Source organism: Zootoca vivipara, chromosome 9 (genome assembly GCF_965207765.1).
Source record: "Zootoca vivipara chromosome 9, rZooViv2.hap1.1, whole genome shotgun sequence".
In the NCBI taxonomy this organism is placed as follows: Eukaryota; Metazoa; Chordata; class Lepidosauria; order Squamata; family Lacertidae; genus Zootoca; species Zootoca vivipara.
In genome coordinates, this window is record NC_142592.1 from 44,075,665 (window position 1) to 44,102,289 (window position 26,625).

Below are 26,625 nucleotides of genomic sequence, written 5' to 3' on the forward strand. Positions count from 1 at the left end.
TGGGATAATAATCACATCAGTAACTAGGGATGGGTGAATCTGTCAGTTTCTGTTTCTCTTGGCTTCTCATTTTTCCATGCTTAACTTCGGTCCTCTGCATTTTCCACATCAGTTTGTGATTTTTAAAAGAAACATCCTCTTCAACATTTTAGTGCAAATGTCTCCAAATATACACACTTTCATATGCTATTTCACTGAACAGACACATTTTTGCAGAACAAATTTCCTTACTATAATGCATTTTTGTGTGCCATTTTCATGAACATGCACATTTTTATGAACACTTTACTTGAGTACATGCATTTTTATACACATTGCTTGATTGGAGAACAGCACTGCAAAATTCAGAGAAATGCGAAATTTTTTTGGGGGGGGGAAATGGCAGAGTTTCAGTTTGTGCATTGTTTCAGAAAGTGTAAATTGGGGAGGTTCGCTTTTAAATGGGAACCAAATCAAATTTCTCCTCCACCAATATCAACAACTGCTCTAGTTTGCCATTTGGATCTCCTTTGTGGGATCTAAACAATGACCCACAGCCCAGTGTAGCACAATCAATGGGAGTTCTGCATGGTCATGTCTGCACCAACACTCCTGTCATATTTCTCTCTCTCTCTACACCCCTCATCTTTGGGCATTTCCTATACAAACATGCTTCCTTCTAACTGAGAAGGGGAATGTCAATCCCCAGCACATTTCACACCCACCTTACTCTGTTCAACCCTCCTCTTCATCTCTTCTTCCTCTTCCTTCAGATTTTCTAGTTTGATGGCAGCAGATGATGGGGCTGGGCCAGCGGCACCACTGGTATTGTTGCTGGAGTTCTTGGCAGCTTGGTTCAGACTTCAGATTCCCAAAGAAGAGCCAGAGGCAAGAGTTGAGTTGATGGCATTCAAAAATTATACAATAATGTGTTAGACATAGAGACTGATGACCTGTCTGACGCATGCAGCTAACCTCAAGTTGTAGGCGTCTGCTCAAGGCTGGCGTAACCATGAGGCCGGTTTCAGACAGCATGCTAATCAAGAAGCTGCTGTGTTAGCTTCCTGGCAGGTGGGTCAAGGTTGTTTACTGGGAAGGAAAGGGGTGAAGCAGCGGGGAGGTCAGTGTGATGTAAATGCACCAGCAGGAATGCTGGGTGGTCTCTGCTGCTGTGTTCACACTGACCTGACTTGCTCAACACTACAACACCCCTTCCCCTCTCTCTCATGGTAAGCAGCAGTGACTCATCAGCCAGAGAACTAGCACAGTGACTCTCCTTCTGGCTTAATCCTTGGCGAAGTGACAATGAGGTACTTTGCTGCTGAATGTGGAAATAAAAACATTAACAACTAAAAAGGTAGGTATCACTGCATGTGATCACAGTCTTTGCGTATGTGTGTTTTTTATACAGACCAGCAAGGAAAACAGTGTGTGTGCGGTGGTGCAGGTTCTGTTGACACACAGCTAAATGGGCAAAGAGGTGGAGATAGCCATTAGAGACATGGATAGGGTAAAGGTAAAGGTAAAAGGTGAAGGACACCTGGACGGTTAAGTCCAGTCAAAGGTGACTATGGGGTGCGGCACTCATCTTGTTTCAGGCTGAGGGAGCTGGCGCTTGTCCACAGACAGCTTTCCAGGTCAAGTGGCAAAGATGATTAAATTGCTACTGGTGCACAGAGGATTGTGGTGGAAGCCAGAGTGCACGGAAACACCGTTTACCTTCCCGCCACAGCGGTCCCTATTTATCTACTTGCACTGGTGTGCTTTCAAACTGCTAGGTTGGCAGGAGCTGGGACCGAGCAACAGGAGCTCACCCCGTTGTGAGGATCCGATCGGCAAGCCCAAGAGGCTCAGTAGATAGGGTGTATATCAGTTCAGTGTCCATGTTGATCTAACACTGAAAGATTGATGCTTCTGCCACCCCCATGTCACCATCTTCCCCAGCCTTTTCATTTTTCGGTTTGTTTGTTTTAGAAAAAGGATGATGACTAAAGTCGAGTCAGAAGCTTCATCAGCTGGCCCTGTGCAGAACCATCTGTGTCAGCCTACAATCCCCTTTACAAATAAGTTACTCGGTTATTTCACGGCCTTTGAGCAGCACAGAGAATGTTTAAAGCAGAGCTGATGTAACAGAAAATGACTTCCCAAAGATGATGATGGACCCATGGCTGAGGAAGGGCCACATTTCAAGGAATTAGTTCTGTTTTTGCTCTTGGGCAAAAGCAGCCAGATCCCAATGGATCTCTTTTGCTGAATTTGTCAAGCTTTCCCGCACCATCTCTCCCCTCCCCTCCCCCTCTCAGTACCGGAACTTGATGGCATTCCAGTCCGAAATATGTTTCTGAAGGTTCTTTTTGTGCTTCAGGATGGTGGGCAGTTCTTCCTGGAAGAGATGGGGATGGGGAAGGATGAGTCACACACCAGTAGCACTTGCCCGTTGGTTAGGAATTACCACCAGTACTTCCAGACTAGGCTTTTACTGATCGTTCAGGGCTGCACCTGTGGGCCAATCAGGTTGCGGATTGACTTCTGCCAGCAGCCTGATTGGCTGCTCCTGCAGGCCAATCAGGTTGCCGATTCACTTCCACCTGGAGCTGGATTGGGTGGCTCCTGCAGACCAATCAGACTGCTGCATTCTGGATCCTATTGTTCTAGGATTCAGCTCAGTACCGGTACATAACACTTGCTCAGTATTGTCCACAGCTCTCCAGGGTTTCAAGCGTCCATCCTTCCTGGTCCCACCTGAAGATGCCAGCGATTGAACCTTGGACCTCCTATATGAAGAGCAGATGCTCTTTCCCTGAGCGGAAGCCCTTCCATACATGTGGAATCACTGTGCTTCATTCACTTCCATTTCCCCCACCAGCCACACTGCACCTTAGAACCTTTAGTGCTAAGTGCATCTACATTGCCAATCCTAGCCATCCTGTGTTTTTCCCTGTTGTTCCTCCAACTTTTCCCAAACTGCAAAAAAGCCTGATTTTTTTTTTACAGAACGGAAGAGCAGTGCAACCTCCACAGGTGTAGATGCAAAGCAGGGCTTTGATATGGGTAGTGACACATTGCGCCGGTGAGCCTACACAACTTGGCACACTTGTGCAATATGTCACTTTTGTAAATGTGTGCCGGCTTGTGGTAGGCTCACCTGTGCAATATGTCACTATCACAAGTCAGCACACAATAGAATGGCACCCATTGCCACACAGGTTATCACTAAGCATCAGAAGTCATCAGAAAATGCAGTGTTTTTGTTTTTGTTTTAAGTGGATTTATTGTGCTTGGGCAACACAGTGCTTTAATCCACTTTAAATGCACAAACCTAAAGCATGAACTTGAAAAATACTGACATTCTCTGGAGTCACCCTAGGTTTCTATGCAAGCTTTTTTTGGCTGAAGAGGATGATAACAATTCCTTAAACAGATAAATGAGTGTTCCATAGAGCTCATACCCTACCATGCTCATATGAAGAAATAAATATGACAGAACCTCTTTTCTGCTCACCACTTTTAACCATCTTGCTAAAACTGCAGGGTCTGAAAAGGATTCCTCCCCTCCATGGCTTTTTAAAAATAGCATTATTACTTATAAAAGGGTATCAAAATGCCAATAATTTAGAAAATAACGTACAGAAATGCAGCATTATGGGGAAATTGGTCTGCAAAAATGTGTATATTAGGGGAAATGGCATAGAAAATGTGTACATAGGAGAAAGTCACAGTAAAGTGCTCATGGATGTTCATGAGGGCTTTAAAAAACAAACAAACAAACAAACAAACAAACAAACCACAAAGTGATGTGGAAATGTGAAAAACGGAACTTAAAAATGGAAAAACGAGAAAGTGTGAAAAACCAAAACTGGCAGATTTGTTCACCCCTACATTTCACTATGCAAATTTCTTTTTAAAGCATTTTAGCACTTATTCAAATTGATGGGTAATAAAAATGTCAGTCGCCACTGTAAAGGTTGTAGCGAATATGTGTTTATCTTCAAATGGGCAGTTAAGGGGAACTGGATCTTTGCTTTCCTCGCCCCCCTTGGTTTGGACAGAACAACACGGTAGAATGTACACATAGAAAAAGCTTGAGCTTCCCAAGAATGTGGAAAGTTGATTGCCCTTCTTCTTGTAGCTTACAGTGTAAGAGCAATGTTTGGTCAGTGCCAGGAGACACCCATCTGGAGGCAGCTTTTTACATGCAGCAATAAGGAGTGGGGTGGGCGGAGGAAAGCAAAGGAGGGTCAGAGGGGGAACAACCAGAAGACATGGGCGTACCCAGGATCAAAACTAGGGGGGGGCAAGGGGAGGGGCCAAGGCACGGAAGGGGAGGGGCCACAAAGTGGGCGGGAACAGCGAACTCGCGCTCCGCCGGGCTGTGCCCCTCCCTAGAAGCAGGGCTGGTGGGCGGAGGCGGAGCCCAGCCCAGCGGAGCGCGAGTTCAGCGTTCCCGCCCGCCGCGCCACGCTCTCTGGTTCCCCGCCGCGCTTGGCCTTGCCAGAGGGCGCGACGGGGAGCTGGAGGGAGGGCGCAGCGCGGCGGGCGGGAACGGCGAACTCGCGCTCCGCCGGGCTGTGCCCCTCCCTAGCAGCAGGGCTGGTGGGCGGAGGCGGAGCCCAGCCCAGCGGAGCGCGAGTTCAGCGTTCCTGCCCGCCGCGCCGCGCTCTCTGGTTCCCCGCCGCGCTTGGCCTTGCCAGAGGGCGCGACGGGGAGCTGGAGGGAGGGCGCAGCACGGCGGGCGGGAACGGCGAACTCGCGCTCCGCCGGGCTGTGCCCCTCCCTAGCAGCAGGGCTGGTGGGCGGAGGCGGAGCCCAGCCCAGCGGAGCGCGAGTTCGGCGTTCCCGCCCACCGCGCCGCGCTCCCTGGTTCCCCGCCGCGCTTGGCCTTGCCTGAGGGCGCGCCGGGGAGCTGGAGGGAGGGTGCGGCGGGAATGGCGAACTCGCGCTCCGCCGGGCTGTGCTCCGCCTCTGCCCACCAGCCCTGCTTCTAGAGTAGGGCAGCTGCCCTAACTTGCCGCATGGTGGGTACGCCCTTGCCAGAAGACCAGGCAGAAAAGAGGGGAAACGGAAGATGAGAACAGAGGGAGATGAAGGATACCTCGCTCAGTTTATTGAGGGGTTGTAGGACGTCTCGCTCGAGGGCCATTTCAAACTCAGCAAGGATCCTGGCTAGCATAGTCTGAATGAAACAGCTCATTTCGAGAGCTTTCCTGTAAGCAAAGAAGGAAGGAAGAGTTACAGTAGTGTATATAACCAGAGCCAATACCTCTCCAACGGCCTGAAAAATGAGGAGTATGAGTCCTCAATGAGCTCTTTCTCTCTTTGGGGCTCCATCTGGCAGAACTAAACCATCACTGTAAAGGAGTTTGCAGGGTGTGGGAGGGAAATGTTATTGTGTGTGTGAAAACATCAATATGCTTGCAGTAAAAAAAAAAGGTGGGTTAAAACCTCTCTTTCCCCCACCACTGTGGTGCCATTTTATATACCCAGCAGCTACAATGGTGCCTCACAAGACGAATTTAATTCGTTCTGTGAGTCAATTCGTTCTGCGAAAAATTCGTCTTGCGAATCCCATAGGAATGCATTGAATTTTTATTTATTTATTGCCCACAGGAACGCATTAATTGAATTTTAATGCATTCCTATGGGAAACTTTCGTCTTGCGAGGCAACCTCCGGTCACAAAACCCATTCGTCTAGCGAAAAATTCGTCTAGCAGGGCATTCGTCTAGTGAGGTACCACTGCATTTACTAAACAAAAAAGCAACCAGTTGCCATTCCATCTAGTTTGACCCCAGTTCTGAAACACTGCACTTGGGGGTTATAGAACTTATGCAGGCTTTAATTTGAGCCCCAGGGCCTGATCCACAGCCCTTCCCAAAAACACACGTCCCAGATGTCATGTTTTGTGTTCAGCTCTGATGCTTCACCTACCCGATGAAAGGTAGATCAAATGGATCTACCTGGAGATCAGCCTGTGTGGCACAATATCAGTCAGTGGTTGCCTCCAGACTGTCAATATTTTGTGGGAGGAACTGAGGCGCAGACCAGGTTAAGGCGCAAACAATTTCAATTAGGAAAGAAGTGGACTTCTTGCAGTTAGGAAAGTAACGGAAACGGACTGAAATGGTTATCACTGAGAAGACGTATAACCACCATGCAAACTAATCGGGATGAATGCTCATTGTCATATAACCTCCCTGCAAACAGATTAGAACGGATGCTCAGCAAAAACTGTACATCGCCTAACCTTCACAGAAGCTTTGGGCAAGCAAATCAGGATGAATGCTCAATAAGCAGGTCATCTAGAACAACCTAGTGACCCTCAGCAGCTGAATGGCAATGCAGATTTTATACCTGAGATGCACCTTAAAGCACACAGCCATAACCCAAAGCAAGGCATGGTAAACAGACAGTGCAAACACATTTTGTGATATAACACCAATGCAGGGACCCCTCAGTTTGCTGTTCTACTTCTGCAGAAAGGTTTCTAGATCAATGTCAGCCATATTTTAAGTAGAAAGGGTATTGCCTTTTAAGAAATTCACTGCGTTTTTTAAAAATAAAAAAACAAACAAACACAGTTCTATTTTGCAAAGAAGATCCCCGATTTAGAATGTAGTGGTGATTTTTCATACCACCATGACAAAATAATGAGATCAGAGTGAAGAAGCAGCGGAAGAAGATTGGAAGAAATTCAAAATTTATTTAAAGAATAAGTGTATAGTAGATTAGGAATAAGGGAAGTGAGGGAGATAAATTAGAGGTTGTAGATAATATAATGGTAAGAGATAAGTTTAGTTAGAAATTAAGATAATTTTATTAAGAAATAAGATCTAGATAGAATATGAAAGGATAAGATGTAAAAGATAGAAAATAAGGGAACATTAAAGTAATAAGTAGAATTTATATAAGATTTAGACTTTACTACAGAAGTGATGTAAAGAATCGCAGAAGGGGAGGGAATGAGGAAGTCATTAGATTGGAAATAAGTGTTATAAGTTAGAACTTTTGTTTTCTTTTTGTATTTTTTGTACTTTGTACTTTGTTTTTGCTTTTGTATTGTTTTTTCTTTTTTGTAGATGTGTATTTTTGTATGCTTTGTTGCTTCAGAAAATTCTTAATAAATACATTTAAAAAACAAAAACAAAATAATGGCATCCTTCCTGTGAGTACGTACATTGCTTTCTTATGTTCTACAGATCAACAGTTTGTGTGCACCTTAATCTACAAAACACACTGATTCTTACCCAAGGCTGGAATCTGTGTCTAATTCCTTGAAGCTTTCTGCCATGGTCACCGATAGCGCCATCAAAGGCAATTTTTTCTGCAGAAAGAATTGGAAAGTGAGAAGATGCAGTGAGCAAACAAGATAAATCCACAGCCTTTTCCTGAAACATGAAGCTCTCCAACACTGCCAATGTAAAATTCATAATTGCAGCAGCTACCCCATGTCCCATATAAGTAAATGGGGTGGTGAAATTAGCTAGACCAGATCAAATAGTTTGTAGCCTAGTTTGTTTCATTGGCAAGAGAAATGTACTTGGATGCAACGGAAATAGGAAGTAGACCAATTTAAAGGAAAACAGAGTTTAAACAAAATATGAAAATATTCTTGAAATACAGGCATGGGAGCAGGTAGAACACATTATTTACCTAACTAAAAACCAATTAAGAAAAAAATACAAGCTGCTTTAGTGGAACATTCAAATATTTGGTGCACTACATTGTTTGTAAGGTGGAGAAAACTTGGGATGCTATGCTAGGTAGCTTGCTTTAATGCCAATTGAAAGCAATTGGGGGGGGGGAATAGCAAGTTGCCTATTATCAATGTGGGCACAGTGGTACTATGATGCAAATTGGGAACAAAATTTTAAACGCTCCAGTAATTGAGGAGCACCTGCAGAACATATACTGGACATCAGAAACAATGTCCAGGTGCAAATTGCGAATTTTGGCAAATTTCACTAAAAATAGCTGGAAAAGCTCAGCAAGGTTTAGTGTCAATTGTTGGCAGTGCCAGGCACTTACCAAGGCCTAAAACTCAGCAAGGGCAGGCACAATGCTGAAGGAACAACAGCTGTCACTGCCTGATCATACCACATCTGCATGTTCCTTTCTGAAGGGTTGTACAGTGGTACCTTGGTTCCCGAATGGCTTATATGCCAAACAAATCAGCTTCTAAATGCTGCAAACTCGGAAATAAGTGTTCCGGTTTGCGAACATTTTCTAGCAGCCGAGCGTCCGACGCAGCTTCCTCTTGAGTGCAGGAAACTCCTGCAGCCAATTGGAAGCCGTGCCTTGGTTGTCGAACAGTTTAGGGAGTTGAACGGACTCCCGGAACAGATTAGGTTCGAGAACCAAGGTACCACTGTACTAGGGATTTAGTCCAGAGGCAAAAGCAAGCAAGCAGATGATTGTGTAAAGGAAGAGCAGGGTCGCCTTACCTGAGCTGCTACCCCTCTGCCCCTACCCCCACAAAAATATCTGAGCACAAGCACACATGTTATGAAACCCACAAAGGGAACGCTAGCCAAAGATGACAGATCATAGGTTTGGTTGTTACTTAGTGCCAGTTGTCAAAAGAAAGTTACACAACGCCCAACAATCTGGATATACCTGTAGAGATTAAATTTTATGCCAAGCCCTGGAACAGATCAAGGAAGCCTGTTTACATCCCCTTCTATGAAAGACAAAATCTTGCAGAGCTGGCTGAATTAGATCTGCAGGTGTTTTAAAAATCAACCCACGTGCACATTCAGGCCCTAGTGTGTGGACACAGCCTATATAAATATATATATACTGGAAAGTTGCCTGTCCATTCACTATGCATTCAAACACCTCTTAAGACATGGCGACCAATTTCTGTAAGATAGTTCCTGAGATCAAGGGCAGGTTTTCGTCTCTGTTTGGGTACAACTGGATACCATTTTGAATCAGGATAGCAGAACGAACCTTTCAAAGCAGCACTGATTTTTAACACTGATTTCAAAACATTTTTTTTGGGGGGGGGGATTACCAAGAGAGACTGCTAGGTCTAAAAATAAACTTGGAGATCTGTGATTAGGAATCTCAATGTCTGTCTTCTTTCTTTTTCTTATAAAACAGCCGTAGAAGGATCTCTCCTGTGCCCCTGTGCTGTAGTCACAATCCAAAAACCCCACCATTCAAAGCAGCTACGAGCTGCAGAAAGAGGAATTTGTATTGGGGAACTGGCCCAGGGCAAAGATTAAGGGCTTTGTTCACACCCCCTCTTTACTGTGCATTCACTGGGTTTCCAGTGCTGGTTTTTAAATCCGTGTTCACACAACGTTATCCAAAATGACCCCTGGTGTTTACACAAACAGAAATGAATCTGACACTAATGAAGTTGTGCTGATGTGAAGAGCTATGAAATGCATTGGGGCTGGGCTTGAAGGCAGTAATGTGAACACAACCCAGAGATCAAAGGAAGACAACCTTATGTCTTCCAAATGGGACTGGACTACAACTTCCATCGTCCCTGACCCTTGTGGCCAAACTGGGGTTGATGGGAGTTGTAGTCCAGGACACCTGAAGGGCACCAGGTTGCCTATTCCTGGGTTAGACCCTCTTCCTCTGTGCCATGACCCTAAGTCACTTTTAAGGAAGAAAAATATGCCAACCACTGAACTCCCATATAATCATTGGTTCACTGGAGGCTGGAAGAAGAGAGGCAAATGCTCTTACCACCCGTTTGTCCATGTCTGCCCCATATTGGCCTTGGAGACAAGCCAGGAGCCTCTTCTGGACATTGTGAGCAGCACGTTTGGCTGGTTCAATCCTCTGTTCAATCTGGGGGAAAAGGAGAGTGAAAGAAAATGAGGGGAAAGACTCCCCCACTGCATCTGTCCCTGTTTGAGAGTGTTTCTCTCTTTCCAAGATCTCCTGCAACACCGCAGAGGGAAGTGTCTTGTTCCGTTCATCTTCCACAAGATTCCATGCAGATTTTGGCATTATAGACAACATTTGGGTTTCTGATTTCTCTGTTTTTCATGGCACATTCTGGCTCCCACCAATGTAAAGATATTTGAAAACAGAAAGGGTGGTTATTCAACTGACTCTTAGGCAGGGCAGACACACTGAAATGAATGGACCTAATGTTAACAGTCTGCTCTGAGTAAAAGTTGGTTGGCTACCACCCACTGACCTGTCAATGGTATGCACCCCACCCTGAGATTGCTTCCAGGTGAACTGTCAGAGTCACAGAGGTTTTGCAGCCCATAAAAGCTACACAATTAATTTAAGTAAACAGATGCAATCTATACACACATTTATAGGAACATGTGCTCAGATCAGGAATGAAAGAGAAAGCTTGAGTGCCCAAGAAAATGATGCATTTAGGTCTTCAGATTAAGGGTGACTGTTTGTCAAGGGACTCAAAGGGCTGAGTTGATATGCACCATATTATTCTTTCATCCATTCCTGTCTACTCAGCTCTTCTGCCTCTCAGTTGTCCATCTCTAGTCTTCTACAACAGTGTTTCTCAACCAGTGTGCCTCCAGATGTTTTGGGACTACAACTCCCATCATCCCTAGCTAGCAAGACCAGTGGTCAGGAATGATGGGAGTTGTAGTCCCAAAACATCTGGAGGCACACTGGTTGAGAAACACTGTTCTACAACACACCTTGTCAATTATGCCTGGAGGAGGACAGTGGCACATTCAGAGAGTATCTGCCTTGCATGCAGAAGGTCCTAGGTTCAATCCTGGGTGTCTCCCAGCAGGGCTGGGAAAAGCTCCTGGCTGAATCCCTGGAGAGCCACTGGCAGTCACTGTAGACAGTACTCATCTAGATCAGGCATCCCCAAACTTTGGCCCTCCAGATGTTTTGGACTACATTTCCCATCTTCCTCAACCATTGGTCCTGTTAGCTAGGGATCATGGGAGTTGTAGGCCAAAACATCTGGAGGGTCACAGTTTGGGGGTGCCTGATCTAGATAGACTAAAGGCTTGACTCAGTATAAGGCAGCTCCTAGGAACTCTGAATTATGCAACTCCTCAAATATTAGATTAACTGGAGTGGGCTCTCATTTGCTTGATTGAGATCTTTAAGGAGAAGATGGATGGGTTGGCACCTGTCAAGGCCATGTGATCCTGCCATGAATTGGACTTGATGGCTCTTTGCAACTCTTAACATGCTATAGAGAGATGCAATCAGATTCCATGACCTGGTTTCTCTCTACTGTACTACTTTACTCTCATGCTCCTGGCCAGGGATACTAATAACTCCTGCAACCCTGAGTTAGTTATGGCATCATGCTGCAGAATGCACCCCGCATGAATAAATTGAAGCACAAATAGGCAAGAATATGTTTGCTGTGGAATACTGTACTTTCTTCTACATACCGGTAACTTACTGTCTATTTAGCAGCCTGGTTTTATCTCATAGGCTTAGTACTACAGACATTAAAAAGATCACAGAAGTGCAGATTTTGTGATACAGAATAGGGGGTGGGGTGGGGAGTGTGTGTGTGCGCGCATGAAACCATTCTTTTGCCAATTAGTTGCCCTAGCGGCTTTCAAATCTGTCCCTTGCTCTGAGTTCTTGAGATCTCCTGGGACCCACTCTAACAGTAATGTTTGTTGCTCTTTGAAGCTTAAAAGTCATCTCTCCCACTAGAACATCTGGATCATTCTTCAGGGAGTGGGTAAAAACCCAGAGCAAAACTGTCCTGTGACTCAGGCATAAGCAGAGAGCAAATAAATTACACATGAAGACAAGGGACTCTTTCTCTCCATGCCTGCAGGTACAGGTAAGCACATGCCCACTGATCAGACCCACGCCTCACCTGTAGCAAGTCTTCTGTCAAGTATTCTGCTGTTTCTTGGGCTCTAGGAAGAGGCAGCAAAAAACAAGAGTCAAAGAGACAAACTATACATTAATGCTATATGTTTTATCACCTTCTCTATTTGGGGGAAAGAGGGGGAAATCAGAAGAAAGTTCTTTCAAAGTAATAGATACTGGCAAACTTGTCTTCGATATCAGGACTCACTTATTTTATCCGCCTCCTGTTTTGTACAATAAGACAGAATGCTCTGTCTGTGTTTATTAGGCTTTTACAGTGCTTTTACCGGGGGGGGGGGGGTACGCAGGGGTACACATACCCCTAAACATTTTGTGAATCTAAGTTTGGCCTCATTGAGGGCCAGGATTCCAATATGAGTAGGAAAACGAGAATACCCCTAAACAATTATTTTTAAGGGGGGGGGGAAGCACTGGGCTTTTATATTTTGACATTTTCAAACACATCAGTATTGGACAGTAGGAAGAGCTTGTCTGCATCTCTGTTGTGTTATTTATCACATTTGTACCAGGCCATTTTATTGAGGAGTTGTGAGCAGCATATATCATGGAGATCCCATTTAATCCTTCCCTGGAAAAGAGAGAATGACTGGCGTAAGGTCCATAGCTGCCAAGTTATCCCTTTTTTTAAGGGATTTTCCCTTATGCTGAATAGGCTTCCTCGCAAGAAAAGGGAAAACTTGGCAGCTATGGTAAGGTCCTCTGGTGAACTTCCCGACTGAGTAGGACTTCCATTTCCAAATCCATCAACTACCTGCTTAGAATGTCCAGAATTATTTTTACATGATTGAACACAGGACAGCGCTCCATGAAGTGATTCCGTTGGCACAAAGATTTCTGCTTGCACAATGAAACTTTCCCATCCTCTCTCCTCCCCATGCAACCACTCAAATCTGCTCTGGAGGATTGGGGTAACCTTGAGAATGGGCTTTAGGGGACACATGTGAAGAAAAGAGAGGAGGAAAGTTTTGCTGGCCATGCAGTGCTAACAACTACTTTACGGACTACAGTCCTTAACCTTATTATTCTGTCCCTCACATTTAATCTTCTTGTCTTTTTCATGCCATATACTTCATGAAAAGGAGTCTGATTTCTGCTAGAACGTTGCTACCTTTGCCTGCCCAGGAGTTTCAGAAAGATAGAAGGGCATGTTGGATTATGATTTCTGTTGTTGGGAAAATCAGAGCATTTAGCACAAAACCCCTGACCCAAAACACCCATAAAATGAAATGGAAGATTATAATGCTACAGAATGTTAGACTGGATGACCCTAATGCTCTAGGGGTCCTGAACCAGGTACTAGGACTAGGGGGCTGCCAGACCCAGGCATTTGACTCCCTATGCCAGTGCCATACCAGTTTGCCAAAAGAGGGAGCTACTGGCTGCACATTGCTTCCTTTGTGGCCAAAGAGAAATACTGCAGGTGACAAAAGACACCAAGGAGTTCCACCTGGACCCTCAGCCTATGCAACTCTCCTATGTACCTACCCAATTGTTAATAGGTTATTAATAGGCCCTGCTCTTAATTCCCATGCTGTCTGAAGCATGACGGGGGATCACCTAGGACAGGGCCTTTCCTACAGTGGCACCAAAGCTCTGGCACACCCTTCCCAGGGGAATTTCATTCTGTTCATTTGCTGCTGATATTCTGGTGACAGGCGAAGGCCCATGTTGATTTTGGAAGGCAGCCAGGAGCCCCAAAGAAAAGATTTATCTCCCTTAGTTGTTGGGCGGAGTCTCTTCCCCCCCTCTTGCTAGTTTTATTTTATTTTCATTGTTTACATGAGCTGCTCTTAATGCTTTCAAATTGTAATCACTGTTAGATACCTTGATAGGTCATTGGCATAAAAGATGGGGTGGATGGATAAAAAGACTGACAGACAGATACAACCCCCCCCCCTCTGTGTACAAATCAAAATCAAGCTGTAATCAGTTCAGACTCTCTTCCCTGCCTCTCTACTCCCTGGCTTGGAAGGACATTGAAGGTTTCTGGGCAGAGGGAAAAGCACATATGCTGAAACTTTATGTGGATGATGCTGAGTTGTGTTGGGTAATAATAATAATAATAATAATAATAATAATAATAATAATAATAATTTATTTATACCCTGCCCATCTGGCCGGGTTCCCCCAGCCACTCTGGGCTGCTTCCAACAAAATATTAAAATACAGAAATCAATCAAACATTAAAAGCTTCCCTAAACAGGGCTGCCTTGAGATGCCTTCTAAAGGTCTGGTAATTGTTATTCTCTTTGACCTCTGGTGGGAGGGCATTCCACAGGGTGGGCGCCACTACCGAGAAGGCCCTCTGCCTGGTTCCCTGTAACTTGGCTTCTCGTAGTGAGGGAACCGCCAGAAGGCCCTCAGCGCTGGATCTCAGTGTCCGGGCAGAACGATGGGGGAGGAGACGCTCCTTCAGGTATACTGGACCGAGGCCGTTTAGGGCTTTAAAGGTCAGCACCAACACTTTGAATTGTGCTCGGAAACGTACTGGGAGCCAATGTAGGTCTTTCAGGACCGGTGTTATGTGGTCTCGGCGGCCACTCCCAGTCACCAGTCTAGCTGCCGCATTCTGGATTAATTGCAGTTTCCGGGTCACCTTCAAAGGTAGCCCCATGTAGAGCGCATTACAGTAGTCCAAGCGGGAGATAACCAGAGCATGCACTACTCTGGTGAAACAGTCTGCGGGCAGGTAGGGTCTTAGCCTGTGTACCAGATGGAGCTGATAAACAGCTGCCCTGGACACAGAATTGACCTGCGCCTCCATGGACAGCTGTGAGTCTGAAATAGCAATACTTGTATGTACTGGAAAGGAAACTCAGTGCATTCGAATGCCTGGGCGGCCTTAAAATTAACTTTGAAAAGTCTAGTATACTGTCCCCCAATATCAAACCATGAAACCAATTGGATATACAGTGGTTAATGAAATTCCTATCTGTCCCAGAGTCTTTAAGTACTTGGGGGTGTTTATACACCAAAAATTAAGGAAATTGTTTACTCTAAATTGTCGTCAATTGGTAAAAAAAGTAAAGAAAATAATTAGTAGATGCTGGGGGGATTGTCCTAATTAAGGAGGATTGCAGTGATCCAGATGAAAGTATCATATGTTTCTGTCTATAAGATGCACCCATGTATAAGACGCCCCCTATTTTGGGGGACTCTGATTTAAGAAAATGGGGGAAGATCTATCCATGTATAAGACGGCCCCCAAAATTTGGACATTATTTTAGGAAAATAACCCAGTGTTATACACGAAAAAACACGGTAATTCCAATGTTTCTGTATATATTTTAGGTTCTCTCCATCCCCCTCAACTTGAATGTATGAAAACACTGGCACATACTTCTGAATGACTATGTTTTTCAAGGCAATAAATCTAGACTGCTGCTGAGACATATGTATGACAGACTGAATGGAGATGGATGGGGGTTATCCCATCTTTCTCATTATGATGAAATATACTGTATTTCTATTTAAATTGTAATAATTAGTTCTAAATTTATCTCTATATGTATAGCACATGCAAAATTGCAAGCAAATCTATGTCCTCTCTTTTCGCAACACATATATTGCCACTCTAGTCTGGCTTGCTTTCCTGCCTTCCTTCAGACTGCCAGCTGAATTCTTCATGCTAAAGGTTGGGTATTCCCAGCGGCTAGTAATACAGGATACCTTTGAACTTGCCTTGAGATGAGAACCACATCCATACCATACACTTAAATGCTATTGTACCATTTTAACAACCATGGCTTCCCCCAAAGAATCCTGGGAATCATGCAGTTTGTCAACTGTGCTCAGTGGCGGAGCTTCATGCTCCGGAACCGGGGGTGGGGGTGGGGCTGGTGCCCACCTCCCGGAGGGGCTTGGCACATGTTCCGGGGGTGTGGTGCTCCTCCTGGAGGGGCGTGGCACGCATTCCGGGGGCGGGGCGTGCGTTGGGGGGGCGGGGCTGGTGCCCGCGATGGCGCCGCTTGGAGCCCGCCGCTTGGGGCGGCCCGCCCCCACCGCCCCTATCTTCCTAGGCCCCTGACTGTGCTGACCTCACAGAGCTACAATTCCCAGCACCCTCAATGAGCTACAGTCCCCAAGATTCCCCATGACTGTTTAAGCAGTATGTTTTAAATGTATGTTGTGGTTGTCACCCATTCTTAGACCCTACAAAGCACTGCAGCCTAGAAACAGAGGAACTACAAACCAGTTGTCTCCAAGGGTAGATTATTCAGCATCACTTGTCAACAGAGGAAATCTCAGACATGTAGCTCCGCCTCTACCTACTACCTGTACTTAGTCTGTCATGGGGTTACACTTACACAGGGGGAAAGAATGCAATTCAGGATCTTCTCCTTTCAGGAACAAGGCTGCACCCAGAATGAAGGGTAGGGGAAGAGGAACTCTCAGCAATACTGAGGTGTGTGACACAGTTCAAAGAGCGTTTGCATAGAGACTCCATGATAAAGTTAAAGAGAATGGCTGGGACAATCCAGTCAGATGGGTGGGGTACAAAAAACAAATTATTATTATTATGACATTGCTGAAGAAGCTGCTGAGGCAGCGGAAAGGCTGATAAGGAGACAAAAGCTCCCAGGATTTAAATGTTTACAAGGCCCTTCCTTCCCACCATGGGAATCCTGCATTTGCAGCAGGGGAAGTAATTCCTGTGGTTTGTAACTTAACATTAAACTTGCTCTCTCTTCCTCACCTCACTTTCCACTTCTGAGACAATTAGAGATCTAAAACACTTCGTTTGCATCCTATTCCACATATTAAATGAAGGCTTGTTGAAAACCTGTTGCTTCAAACATGGAGACAGGGAAATAAATAAGGGTGTTTATAGAAAGATAAATATTGTAATCAGGCCATTGGCAACAGCACTGCTGGTTTGGTTTGTTTGATAATGATGATGATGATGATTTCTTTTTGGATTACCCCCAGGCAGGGTAAATCTGGATGAAATGGGCAAAAAATATGCTAGAATTTCATGTGGAAACTTCAGAAGCTTGCATATGTAAGGAACACCAATTGCACCATAAACTTCTGTCTAGAAGCACTTACATGATGTAAAGGTAAAGGGACCCCTGACCATTAGGTCCAGTCATGACCGACTCTGGGGTTGCTGCGCTCATCTCGCATTATTGGCCGAGGGAGCCAGCGTACAGCTTCTGGATCATGTGGCCAACATGACAAAGCGCTTCTGGCGAACCAGAGCAGCGCACGGAAACACCGTTTACCTTCCCGCTTGGAGCGGTACCTATTTATCTACTTGCACTTTGATGTGCTTTCGAACTGCTAGGTTGGCAGGAGCTGGGACCGAGAACGGAAGCTCACCCCGTCGCAGGGATTCGAACCGCCGACCTTCTGATCAGCTAGCCCTAGACTCTGTACATGTACATGATGTACATAGGAGCAAAAATTCCTAACATCATGAACGTGCTAATGAAGTCTCAGGTGGTGGTAAGAGTTTTGACAGAGCGCTAAGAACAGAAATGAAAATGCCAACCCTGCGTGCAGCAGCGGCTGAAAAGGTAAATTCCATGCTTGTTATTATTAGAAAAAGAACCCAACACTGGCATGCCTTTAGAAATATGGTTTAATGACACATATTTACACCCTTAATTTATGGAGAGGGAGTGCAGATCTTACAGCAGGGTCCCCAAACTAAGGCCCGGGGGCCGGATGCGGCCCAATCGCCTTCTAAATCCGGCCCATGGATGGTCTGGGAATCAGCATGTTTTTACATGAGTAGAATGTGTCCTTTTATTTAAAATGCATCTCTGGGTTATTTGTGGGGCCTGCATAGTGTTTTTACATGAGTAGAATGCATCCTTTTATTTAAAATGCATCTCTGGGTTATTTGTGGGGCATATGAATTTGTTCACTTTTTTTCAAAGTATAGTTCTGGCCCCCCACAAGGTCTGAGGGACAGTGGTTTGCTTACCCAGTGGACTGCCCCCCTGCTGAAAAGGTTTGCTTAACCCTGTCTTACAGCATGGTCATCTCAAGAGGGGCTTGTTCCCCACAGAAGTGCAGCATCTCTCTCCAGCTGCCTCCAGCCAGTCAGCCAAGATTGTTTTGCCATTTTCTTAGTTGTGCCAAAGGCCCGCCAACTCTTCCTGTGACATCACACAGTTACCTTGGCAACCTTCCAAATCTCCTGTCTCTGTTCACACCTCAGGACAGGGGGGAAGGACCATTCTTCAAATGGCCTTATGTTGTTTTTTAATGGCCCTAGCGTGGCCAGAAGGGGTGAAGGGGATTGAGGGCACTAGGAGAAGGGGACGACAGAGGACAAGATGGTTGGACAGTGTTCTCGAAGCTACGAACATGAGTTTGACCAAACTGCGGGAGGCAGTGGAAGATAGGAGTGCCTGGCGTGCTATGGTCCATGGGGTCACGAAGAGTCGGACACGACTAAACGACTAAACAACAACAAAGCGTGGCCAGATCCTTTTGCATAGGCAAACCTAGGAATTCCTCTGCAGTTTGCATTTCTCCCTTCACATCCCCTTCTACTATTCACTAACAGGGGAAAAAATATTTTGTTGGGAGAATTTGCAAAGGAAGCTCAACAACTTTGGCCAAAAAAAAAAAAAGCTCAAAAACTTTTGTGTCACATTTTGAAATCTGGCAACCCAGATACTTTATATGTTTGGTGTGTTCACATTCTGGTTGCCACAAATCAAAAAGGATGTTGTAGAGCTGGGAAGGGGCGGAACTGGGCATCCAACTGATCAGTGGGCTGGAACAACTTGTCTATGAGGAGAATTTAATCCATCTGAGGCTTTTAAATTTAGGGAAGAGGCAGTAAGGAAAGAGGGACACTTGATCAAGGTTTATAAAATTCTGCATAGTGTTGGGAAAGCAAGCAGAGGTGTATTCCTTCCCTTTCTCTCCAAATTTCTAGAAATCTAGAAATTCTCACTGAATCCCCTACTCAGGTTTCCTGAGGAGAAGTGACTGTTAAACCAGTGTTGTCTGTGCTGTGTAGATAAACCCTTAATGTTAAGCAACTGCAGAGCAGATCCAGCTTTAGCTGAAGGACCCAAGCGCACCAGAGGATGTGAAGTGTGGAGCAGGCCTTTGAAATGCTTTCTGCTGTGAAAGAACAGGAAACCATCAATTGAGGGGGGGGGGGAGACAGAAGCTGTGCATACCATGCATATATTTCAAGTACATTCCCTCTCTCCAAAGAATACTGGGAAACATAGTTTGTTAAGAATGTTGTGAATTGTAGCTCTGTCAGGGAGGGTAAGCTACAGTTCCCATTATCATTTTTTGGGGTGTGTGTGCTTTAAATGTCCTGTATGCATGCAGTCAGGGAACAGAAGGAACTGTTGTAGCAATGAATTTAGCAAGGTCTATATCACTTGTTTGGGGGGGTTTATGTATATTTATTTGGATTATATGTAATATGCACACATCGACAGGATACAAGTGTATCAAAATCTATTCAAATACAGCACTTGCGAGTGAATGTTTCTAAAGTGGGCTAGAAAGTAGGAGGGAGCCATTAAAAACAGTTGAATTGATGTACACTCTATCAAAAAACACAGTTTGTTTTTGTATTTTAACGGTGAAGTGTGTAGTTGGTAATTATTCTAATTTAATGTTGCCAATCTAGACTGATTTTTTCTTACAGTTATAGAGAGATATTGCCGTGGATCTAAGATGGCTCCAACGTTTTAAAGCATAGATATAAGGAACTATAGTTGTACATTAAAAAGCAAACTATAAAGCTCTGAAGATATTAATTTAGGCTGAAAAGTTTAAGGGGTGTGTGGAGTTTTACACGCTAGGTTGCGCTTAGGCTCCATGGAAACTGAACGTGGAAAGTTAGTAATCATGCCTTAAATCTTGTTGATTTAATCCAAGTCTGCATCTGCCCTATTGTCCTCACTTTGAGGGTTCTTCTTACTCCTTTGCTGATACATAGGAGGGTGAAAACAGAAAGCACAATATAGTAAGTGTAGTTCCCCCCCCCCCATGCAGCAATGTATTTAAATCTCTCTTGCGAATGCGGCTGATGTGAGTAACTACTTGCTCTGCAAAAGATTTTCCTCCTCACTCAGCCTGGAGTGAGATGAGTAACAACTAAATTCAACCTTCACATCACAACTAGACAGGGAAGACTGGAAAATCAGCTCTGCAACACCCAGGAGCCCAGCCCTGCTGCTTATGTCATTCCTTGTGCTTTCAAAAGTAGAGCAGGGGATGGTAGAGGCTGGGCATGACCAGGGGGAAAAATAAAACAGAGAAAGGATCTTCTACTCGTTGAGAAACTTCCTGTCTCCATCAAACCACTTTTGGTCTGTTTAGTTGAGGTGGGCAAATCTTTCAACTTCGGTTTCTCGTTTCTCCAGTCTTAAGCTCAGTTCTCCAAATTTTCATATCAGTTTGGATTTAAAACAAAAGAACAAAGTCCTCGTGAAAATCCACCAGTGTTTTAGTGTGAATTTCTCCAAATATACAATTTTTTTGTATGTAGTTCTTCCTAACAAACATATTTTTGCAAAGCAATTTTAATGTTAGTTTCACTAATAGATACATTTTTGTGCACACTGTAAGCTAGTACTTGTATGTGCATTTTTATACACATTTCTTGGCTGGAGGTTCACGCTGCAAAATTCAGAGAGGTGTGAATTTTGAAGGACAGCTGTGTTTAGGCTCTCAGATTGTTTCAGAAAGCTCTGATTAGGAAGGTTTGCCTTTAAATGAGAAGTGAACCAAATTCCTCCCCCATTCCTACTGACTAGCGGAGTACATACTTTTCTCAGCACTGGGATTCCAGAGTTCTAATCCTATCCAGCTGTGGGTTGTTGTGCACACACTGCCAATGACTCACCACCCAGTGGTTTGGGAAGTGGTGTACACACAACCCTGGCCACAATCCATATCTATCCTCTTGTTTCTTATGAAATCCTGCGTTTGATGTGTTTCCCGCCAAACTAGCTTCAGTCCAAATTGAGAAAAGAATGACCTTGCTGCATTTTAAGCCAGCAATGGACTCACTGAGTGGGGCCAGGCAGGCAACTCAAAAACACAACAAAAGAGTCAGGCCTCAGGTTCCAGGATGGGGAACCTATGGCTCTCTAGATCAGGCATCCCCAAACTCGGCCCTCCAGATGTTTTGGGACTACAACTCCCATCACCCCTAGCTAATAGGACCAGTGGTCAGGTGTTATGTATTAAGTTAACTGCAGTACAGTACTCCTGGCCACTGTGGCTGCAGTTCTTACCCTGCCCAATGTGGCTGCAGTTCTCACTCAGGTCCACAACATGCAAATGAAAGATTGAGAGTGCTGTTCATGGATTGGGTAGGTAGGGGAAGTTTGTTACTGTTGCAAGTTACTGAGTACTATATAAGCCAGTTGGCTAAGCTACTGTTCAGTCTGGACTCAGAGCTAGAATAAAGAGCTGGTTGTTTTGAGAGCTGTGTCTTCATCCTTCTTACCCACTATTCAACATCAGGGATGATGGGAACTGTAGTCCCAAAACATCTTGAGGGCCGAGTTTGGGGGTGCCTACTCTAGATAGATGATGTTGAACTACAATTTCCATCATCCCTGATCACTGTAGTCATAATGGATGGGGCTGATGGGAGCCCAGCAACATCTGGAGGGAGACATGTTAGCCATACATGATCAAGCCAATCCTATTTTTTTAAAAATGTTATTTACAGATCATGAAAACACAGTCGGAAAAAAAAAATTCCTTCCAGTAGCACCTTAGAGACCAATGAAAGCTCATACCAATGACAACTTAGTTGGTCTCTAAAGTGCTACTGGAAGGAATGTTTAATTATGTTTTGATTAAGATATCTGCAATACCTGCGTGTGTATTGCATTTATATTCTACCTTTCATCCAGGGAACTGAAAGTGGAATACATAGTTTTCCTGCTTGCTGTTTCATCCTCACAGCAACCCTTGCATTATGTCATGTGGGGGGTTTTATGATCCACGGATGAAAGGTGGAATATAAATTTAATAAGTAAATAAATGAGAGACTGGCCCAAGGTCACCCGCTGAACTTTGTGGTTGAGTGGGGATTTGAACCCTGGTCTTCCAGATCCAAGTCCAACACTCTAACTAGTACACTGTACAGATTAATGATACTGGTAATGGTAATAGCCTAACTTATAGGGCCTTTGAACCCTCTGCTCCACAAAGTGGTTAGCTGAAACAGCGACAGCTATTGATCCCTTTCTTCAAAGTGTTGGTGCTGACCTTTAAAGCCCTAAATGGCCTCGGTCCAGTATACCTGAAGGTGCGTCTCCACCCCCATTGTTCTGCCCGGACACTGAGGTCCAGCACCGAGGGCCTTCTGACGGTTCCCTCGTTGCGAGAAGCCAAGTTACAGGGAACTAGTCAGAGTGGCACCCGCCCTGTGGAACACCCTCCCATCAGAGGTCAGAGACATAAACAACTACCTGACATTTAGAAAATACCTAAAGGCACCCCTGTTTAGGGAAGTTTTTAATCTGTGATATGTGATGTATTTTAATGTTTGTTGGAAGCCGCCCAGAGTGGCAGGGGAAGCCCAGCCAGATGGGTGGGGTATAAATAAATTATTATTATTATTATTATTATTATTATTATTATTATTATTATTATTATCAACAACCTACAGTTACAGACCCTCCAAGTGTCCCTATTTTCCAGGGACATCCCTAATTTAGAGAAGCTGTCCCGGTTTCTGATTTGATCCTGCAAGGTCTTACTTTTCCTTAGGATGTCCCTGTTTTCATTGGAGAAATGTTGGAAGGTATGGAGTTATCAATCCCCCAAACTGTCATAAGGCAATCCTGTATAGGGAAGTTTTTAAATGTTTGATGTTTTATTGTGTTTTTATATATGCTGGGAGCTGCCTAGAGTGGCTGGGGCAACCCAATAAGATGTGTGGGGTATAAATAGTAAAATTATCATTATGGGATGTTGGAGGGTATGCCGTTAGCAGATACTACCTGGTCTAAAGGCTGCATATCTACAGATCCCCCCCCCCGCCCAAGATATACTTGATATCCAACACCACAAAGCAAAATGGAAGACATGGGCCTTCCATTGACACCAGGTACATAATAATAATAATAATAATAATAATAATAATAATAATAATAATAATAATAATAATAATACATTTTTATTTATACCCTGCCCTCCCCAGACAGAACCGGGCTCAGGGCAGCTTGAGGGAGTGGCCTGAGTTGCTGAAAAGCAAATCCCTACAGCTCTCCGCTTCTTTCTCATAGGCAGGGATATATGAATTGCTGGAATTCCACACAAGAGCAGAACCCAACCGAGAACCTCAGCTTTCATTTAAAAGAAAGAGCATGTTCGTATATTAAATTTATATCCTGCCCTTCCACCCAAAAGAGCCTAGAGCTGCGTGAAATGTAAAAAATAGGGTTAGAAGTATCTGGATAATTTTTTTTAAAAAAAAACACACCAAAAAAGCAACAACCCAAGAAACAAGAAAACAAAACCCAGAGGGCTTGCTGAGTTGAACCAGAGTGAACATGGCTGTTACTATTTTTCTTCAGATTTGTACTCCACCCTTCCTCTGGTGAGCTGAGCATGGCATTCATGGATGTGGATTACCTCACTTTATTCTCTGTGCAGCAGGTTAGGCGTGAGTATGCATGAGTGGCCCAAGGTCACCCAAGGGGCAAATGTGGCTGAGAACTCAGATTGCCCCCCCCCAAAAGCTGGAGTCCAGTGCTCTAGTGCCTTACATAGCTTCCTTGCGCCTATTTCCTGCAGAAATAAGCACACTTTACGGAGTACACACAGTACACTCTGATCTCAGGGACATAGCACTTGTTCCACATGCTGGCTGGGGCAGATGGGAGCTGTAGTTCAGAACATCTGGAGGACACCAGGGTGGGGAAGATGGCAGGGTGATGCAGCAGAGAATAAAAGCAGGAGAGGCTGGATTGTTGACTGACCCTGAACATGTACCTGGGGCCCCAGTTCCATAGCATTTTATGCTTTGGGGTGAGGGGTTGGAGTCTCACCTGGGCATCACCACCTGGGCTCTCTTGTTCTGGCTCCTTAGTGATCTTTCAGTGGTTACAGGCAGAGCTTGTTGAGTGGCCTGGTCACTAGTTATATGCTCATCTATCCTGCCACTGGTGGCCCACTGGTTGTGAAAGTGGTGGCCCTTTACTTTGGCTGTGTGCTCACTTTAAAAGCACGTTCAAAACACATTTCCCTGCCTCAAAGAATTCGGAGCACTGCAGTTTGTTGAGGGTTGCTGGGAATTCCAGCTTTCCAAAAATGCAGCGCCCAGAATTTTTTGAGGGAATTACATGTGCTTTGAATGAGTTCTAAAGGTACCTGTGCCACCCTTCCCCCACAATTGTGGGCTACAGTTCCCTGACCTTTGGGCCATGCTGGAGCCCAATAGTATTAAGAGAAGACCACGGGTTCTCCATCCCTGACAAAGGAAGATTCAGGCAAGGGTAGGGTCGAGCTTTTTAAAGGAAAACCCAAAAGTTATTGATCTCTCTCTCTCTATATATATATATATATTATATAACAAAAAACCAACCAACAATGGTTCCAGATAGTGGCATGGAAATGTGGTCGCCTCTAATCTGCTAAATAAACTTCCTGATAAATCAAGAAAGGAGGGGGTAAGAGCATGTCACCACGTGCTCAGAGCTTTCCAGCAGTCAAGTTTTCGGAAGCAGCTACTGCCCAGCGAGGCACCATCTGAGCCCAATTTACAAGTTTTTTTCATCTGCCTCACTCGGGTTCTTGTGCAAAGTCCAGAGGGCCTAACCTGTACACTGCCTAAAGGGTGGGTCCTGCCAATTATCAAGCCAAGGAGCTAGTCCTCCTTACCGTCCGCCAATGCTGGGGTGACTGAGCTGCTGCCGCATCCGATTGAACTGTCTCTTCATCATCTTGAGGGAAAGATAACGCAGTCCCACCACAATGACCAAAAGCCAGCTGGGTGTTCTTTCCCTCCTCCTCTTCAGCAAAAGCCACTCGCACTTGTTGCCATCGATGATTCTCTCCACCTCCTCCTTCTCCTCCTGTCAGCAGGCTTATTCCTGTCACTTCCTTGTCATTCTCTGGTCTTATTTTATTCTCTCTCTCTCTCTCTCTCTCTCTCTCTCTCTCTCTCTCTCTCTCTCTCTCTCTCTCTGACTTCACTCTTCTCTTCCCATTTCTACTTCCTCCTCCTCCCCCTCCCTGATTTCCTCTTATTTCCCTTTCTTCCGATCTTTCTTCCGATATCCTTCACTCGCAATCTTCAGTGTTTCTCCACCTTCTTTTCCTCCCTAAGTTTCAAGTCCTTCCCAGTCCTCTCACACTTTCTCTGCAGCAACTTGCCTCTTTCTCTCTTGCCTCCGCCACCACCACCTCTTGCAGATGCTGAGATCAGGTAAGATCTACTGCTGCTGCTGCTCTCAGTTCCTGTCACCACCCCGCCAAAAGAGAGAGAAAAAATAAAAATAACCTCAGCCAAGCCTTAAAGGGGAAATATTATTACAGCAAACATGCAACAAGGCAGAACAAGCCTTTATGCTGCAAGGGCTCGTTCTGTAGCACTTCCTACTTTCTCTCTCTCTCTCTCTCTGGCTCAGCTTACGCTTGACAGCGTGGGGGGACGCTGAAATGAAGCTTGAGGTTTGGGGTGAGGAAGACGGTTGGCTGATAAAGTTGCATGAACTCAGGAGGATGGCTGGGGGTGTAGCTTTTGCAGCAGAGGCCCAGAGAGGGTCTTTCTCAGGTTGGCCCAACCAGCATTCATGGCAAGGTGGAGTAAACAAAGGATTTTGGGGTAGCAAAGCTAGCAATGTGCAACAGCTCCTTGCTCGTTCAGCCCTGGGCACCATACGTTACAATGTGCAATTATAAATACTAATACTCTGTCCTGCCTGTCTCTGAAGTATCTAATTGCATCCTGCACGCACAATACTGCAGACCAGACCAACTTCTTAAGACTGTGTGCTCTTCCATAAAACATGCACACAACGTTCAATGCTGTTTTCCAGAGGAGCAATTTCCTTTCCTGGAGCAAAGGAAAACTGCAACGTGAAATTGCTGAATTGTAACACATGTAGCCTTTGGAATGCACAAGGGTCATTTTTCCACAGTACTACACAGTGGTTTGGAACTGTACACACCTTCACATGATTTCATTTACCATCTGTGTTGTCTGTGCACATAAGTGGGAATGTTTTCACGTGCAACAGTGTTCTCTATTCGCCTCCCCTCAAATAGCATTACCATAGCTTCCTTGCCTTAAAAAACAAAACATTTTGCTTTCGAAAGAGAGGGGCTGAAAACTGGTGGGTTTCTGCATATGCGTCGCAGAATGCAGAAGATCTACAGTCGTACCTTGGTTCTCGAACAGAATGCATTTCGGGAGTCCGCCCAACTCCTGAAACCATTCGAAAACCAAGGCGTGGCTACTGATAGGCTGCGGGAGAGTCCTGCAGCCAATCGGAAGCAGTGCCAAATGTTCGGCTTCCGAAAATCGTTCGAAAACCAGGACACTCACTTCTGGGTTTTGATCGTTTGGGAGCCAATTTTTTTGGGAGCCAAGGCATTTGAGATCCAAGGTACATATTTTTATACAGAGATGACTTAAGTTACTGTGCGGCTTCCTATTTTGCCTGTTTCATTCATACCCAAGTTAAGCATGGTGAGGACGAATGGCCGAGCCCTGGGAAACCTCTGCGCATGTATGTAGGCAGGAAGTTCTTGAGAAGAACATTCTCAGTACTAAACAGATTATAATTGTTCCAGCAGAAGGCACTTTATATTTATTCATTTTTATTTCTTACATGTATATACAGTGGTTGTTGTTGTTGTTTAGTCG

The 26,625-nt window shown here is 44.9% G+C and overlaps 1 protein-coding gene across 1 annotated transcript in view; it reads right to left on the minus strand.

Moving 5' to 3' along the window:
• Window positions 1-25,253, minus strand: part of SH3BP1 (SH3 domain binding protein 1) — a 37,498-nt gene extending 12,245 nt beyond the window's left edge. The window contains exons 1-7 of the mRNA XM_088652096.1: window positions 24,636-25,253; window positions 11,782-11,824; window positions 9,681-9,785; window positions 7,223-7,299; window positions 5,072-5,183; window positions 2,286-2,362; window positions 705-840 (exon numbers count right to left, since the gene is read on the minus strand). Coding sequence (XP_088508222.1) covers window positions 705-840; window positions 2,286-2,362; window positions 5,072-5,183; window positions 7,223-7,299; window positions 9,681-9,785; window positions 11,782-11,824; window positions 24,636-24,697 — 612 coding nt within the window. The 5' untranslated portion in view covers window positions 24,698-25,253. The remainder of the gene's footprint in view (window positions 1-704; window positions 841-2,285; window positions 2,363-5,071; window positions 5,184-7,222; window positions 7,300-9,680; window positions 9,786-11,781; window positions 11,825-24,635) is intronic.
• Window positions 25,254-26,625: the final 1,372 nt, after the last annotated feature.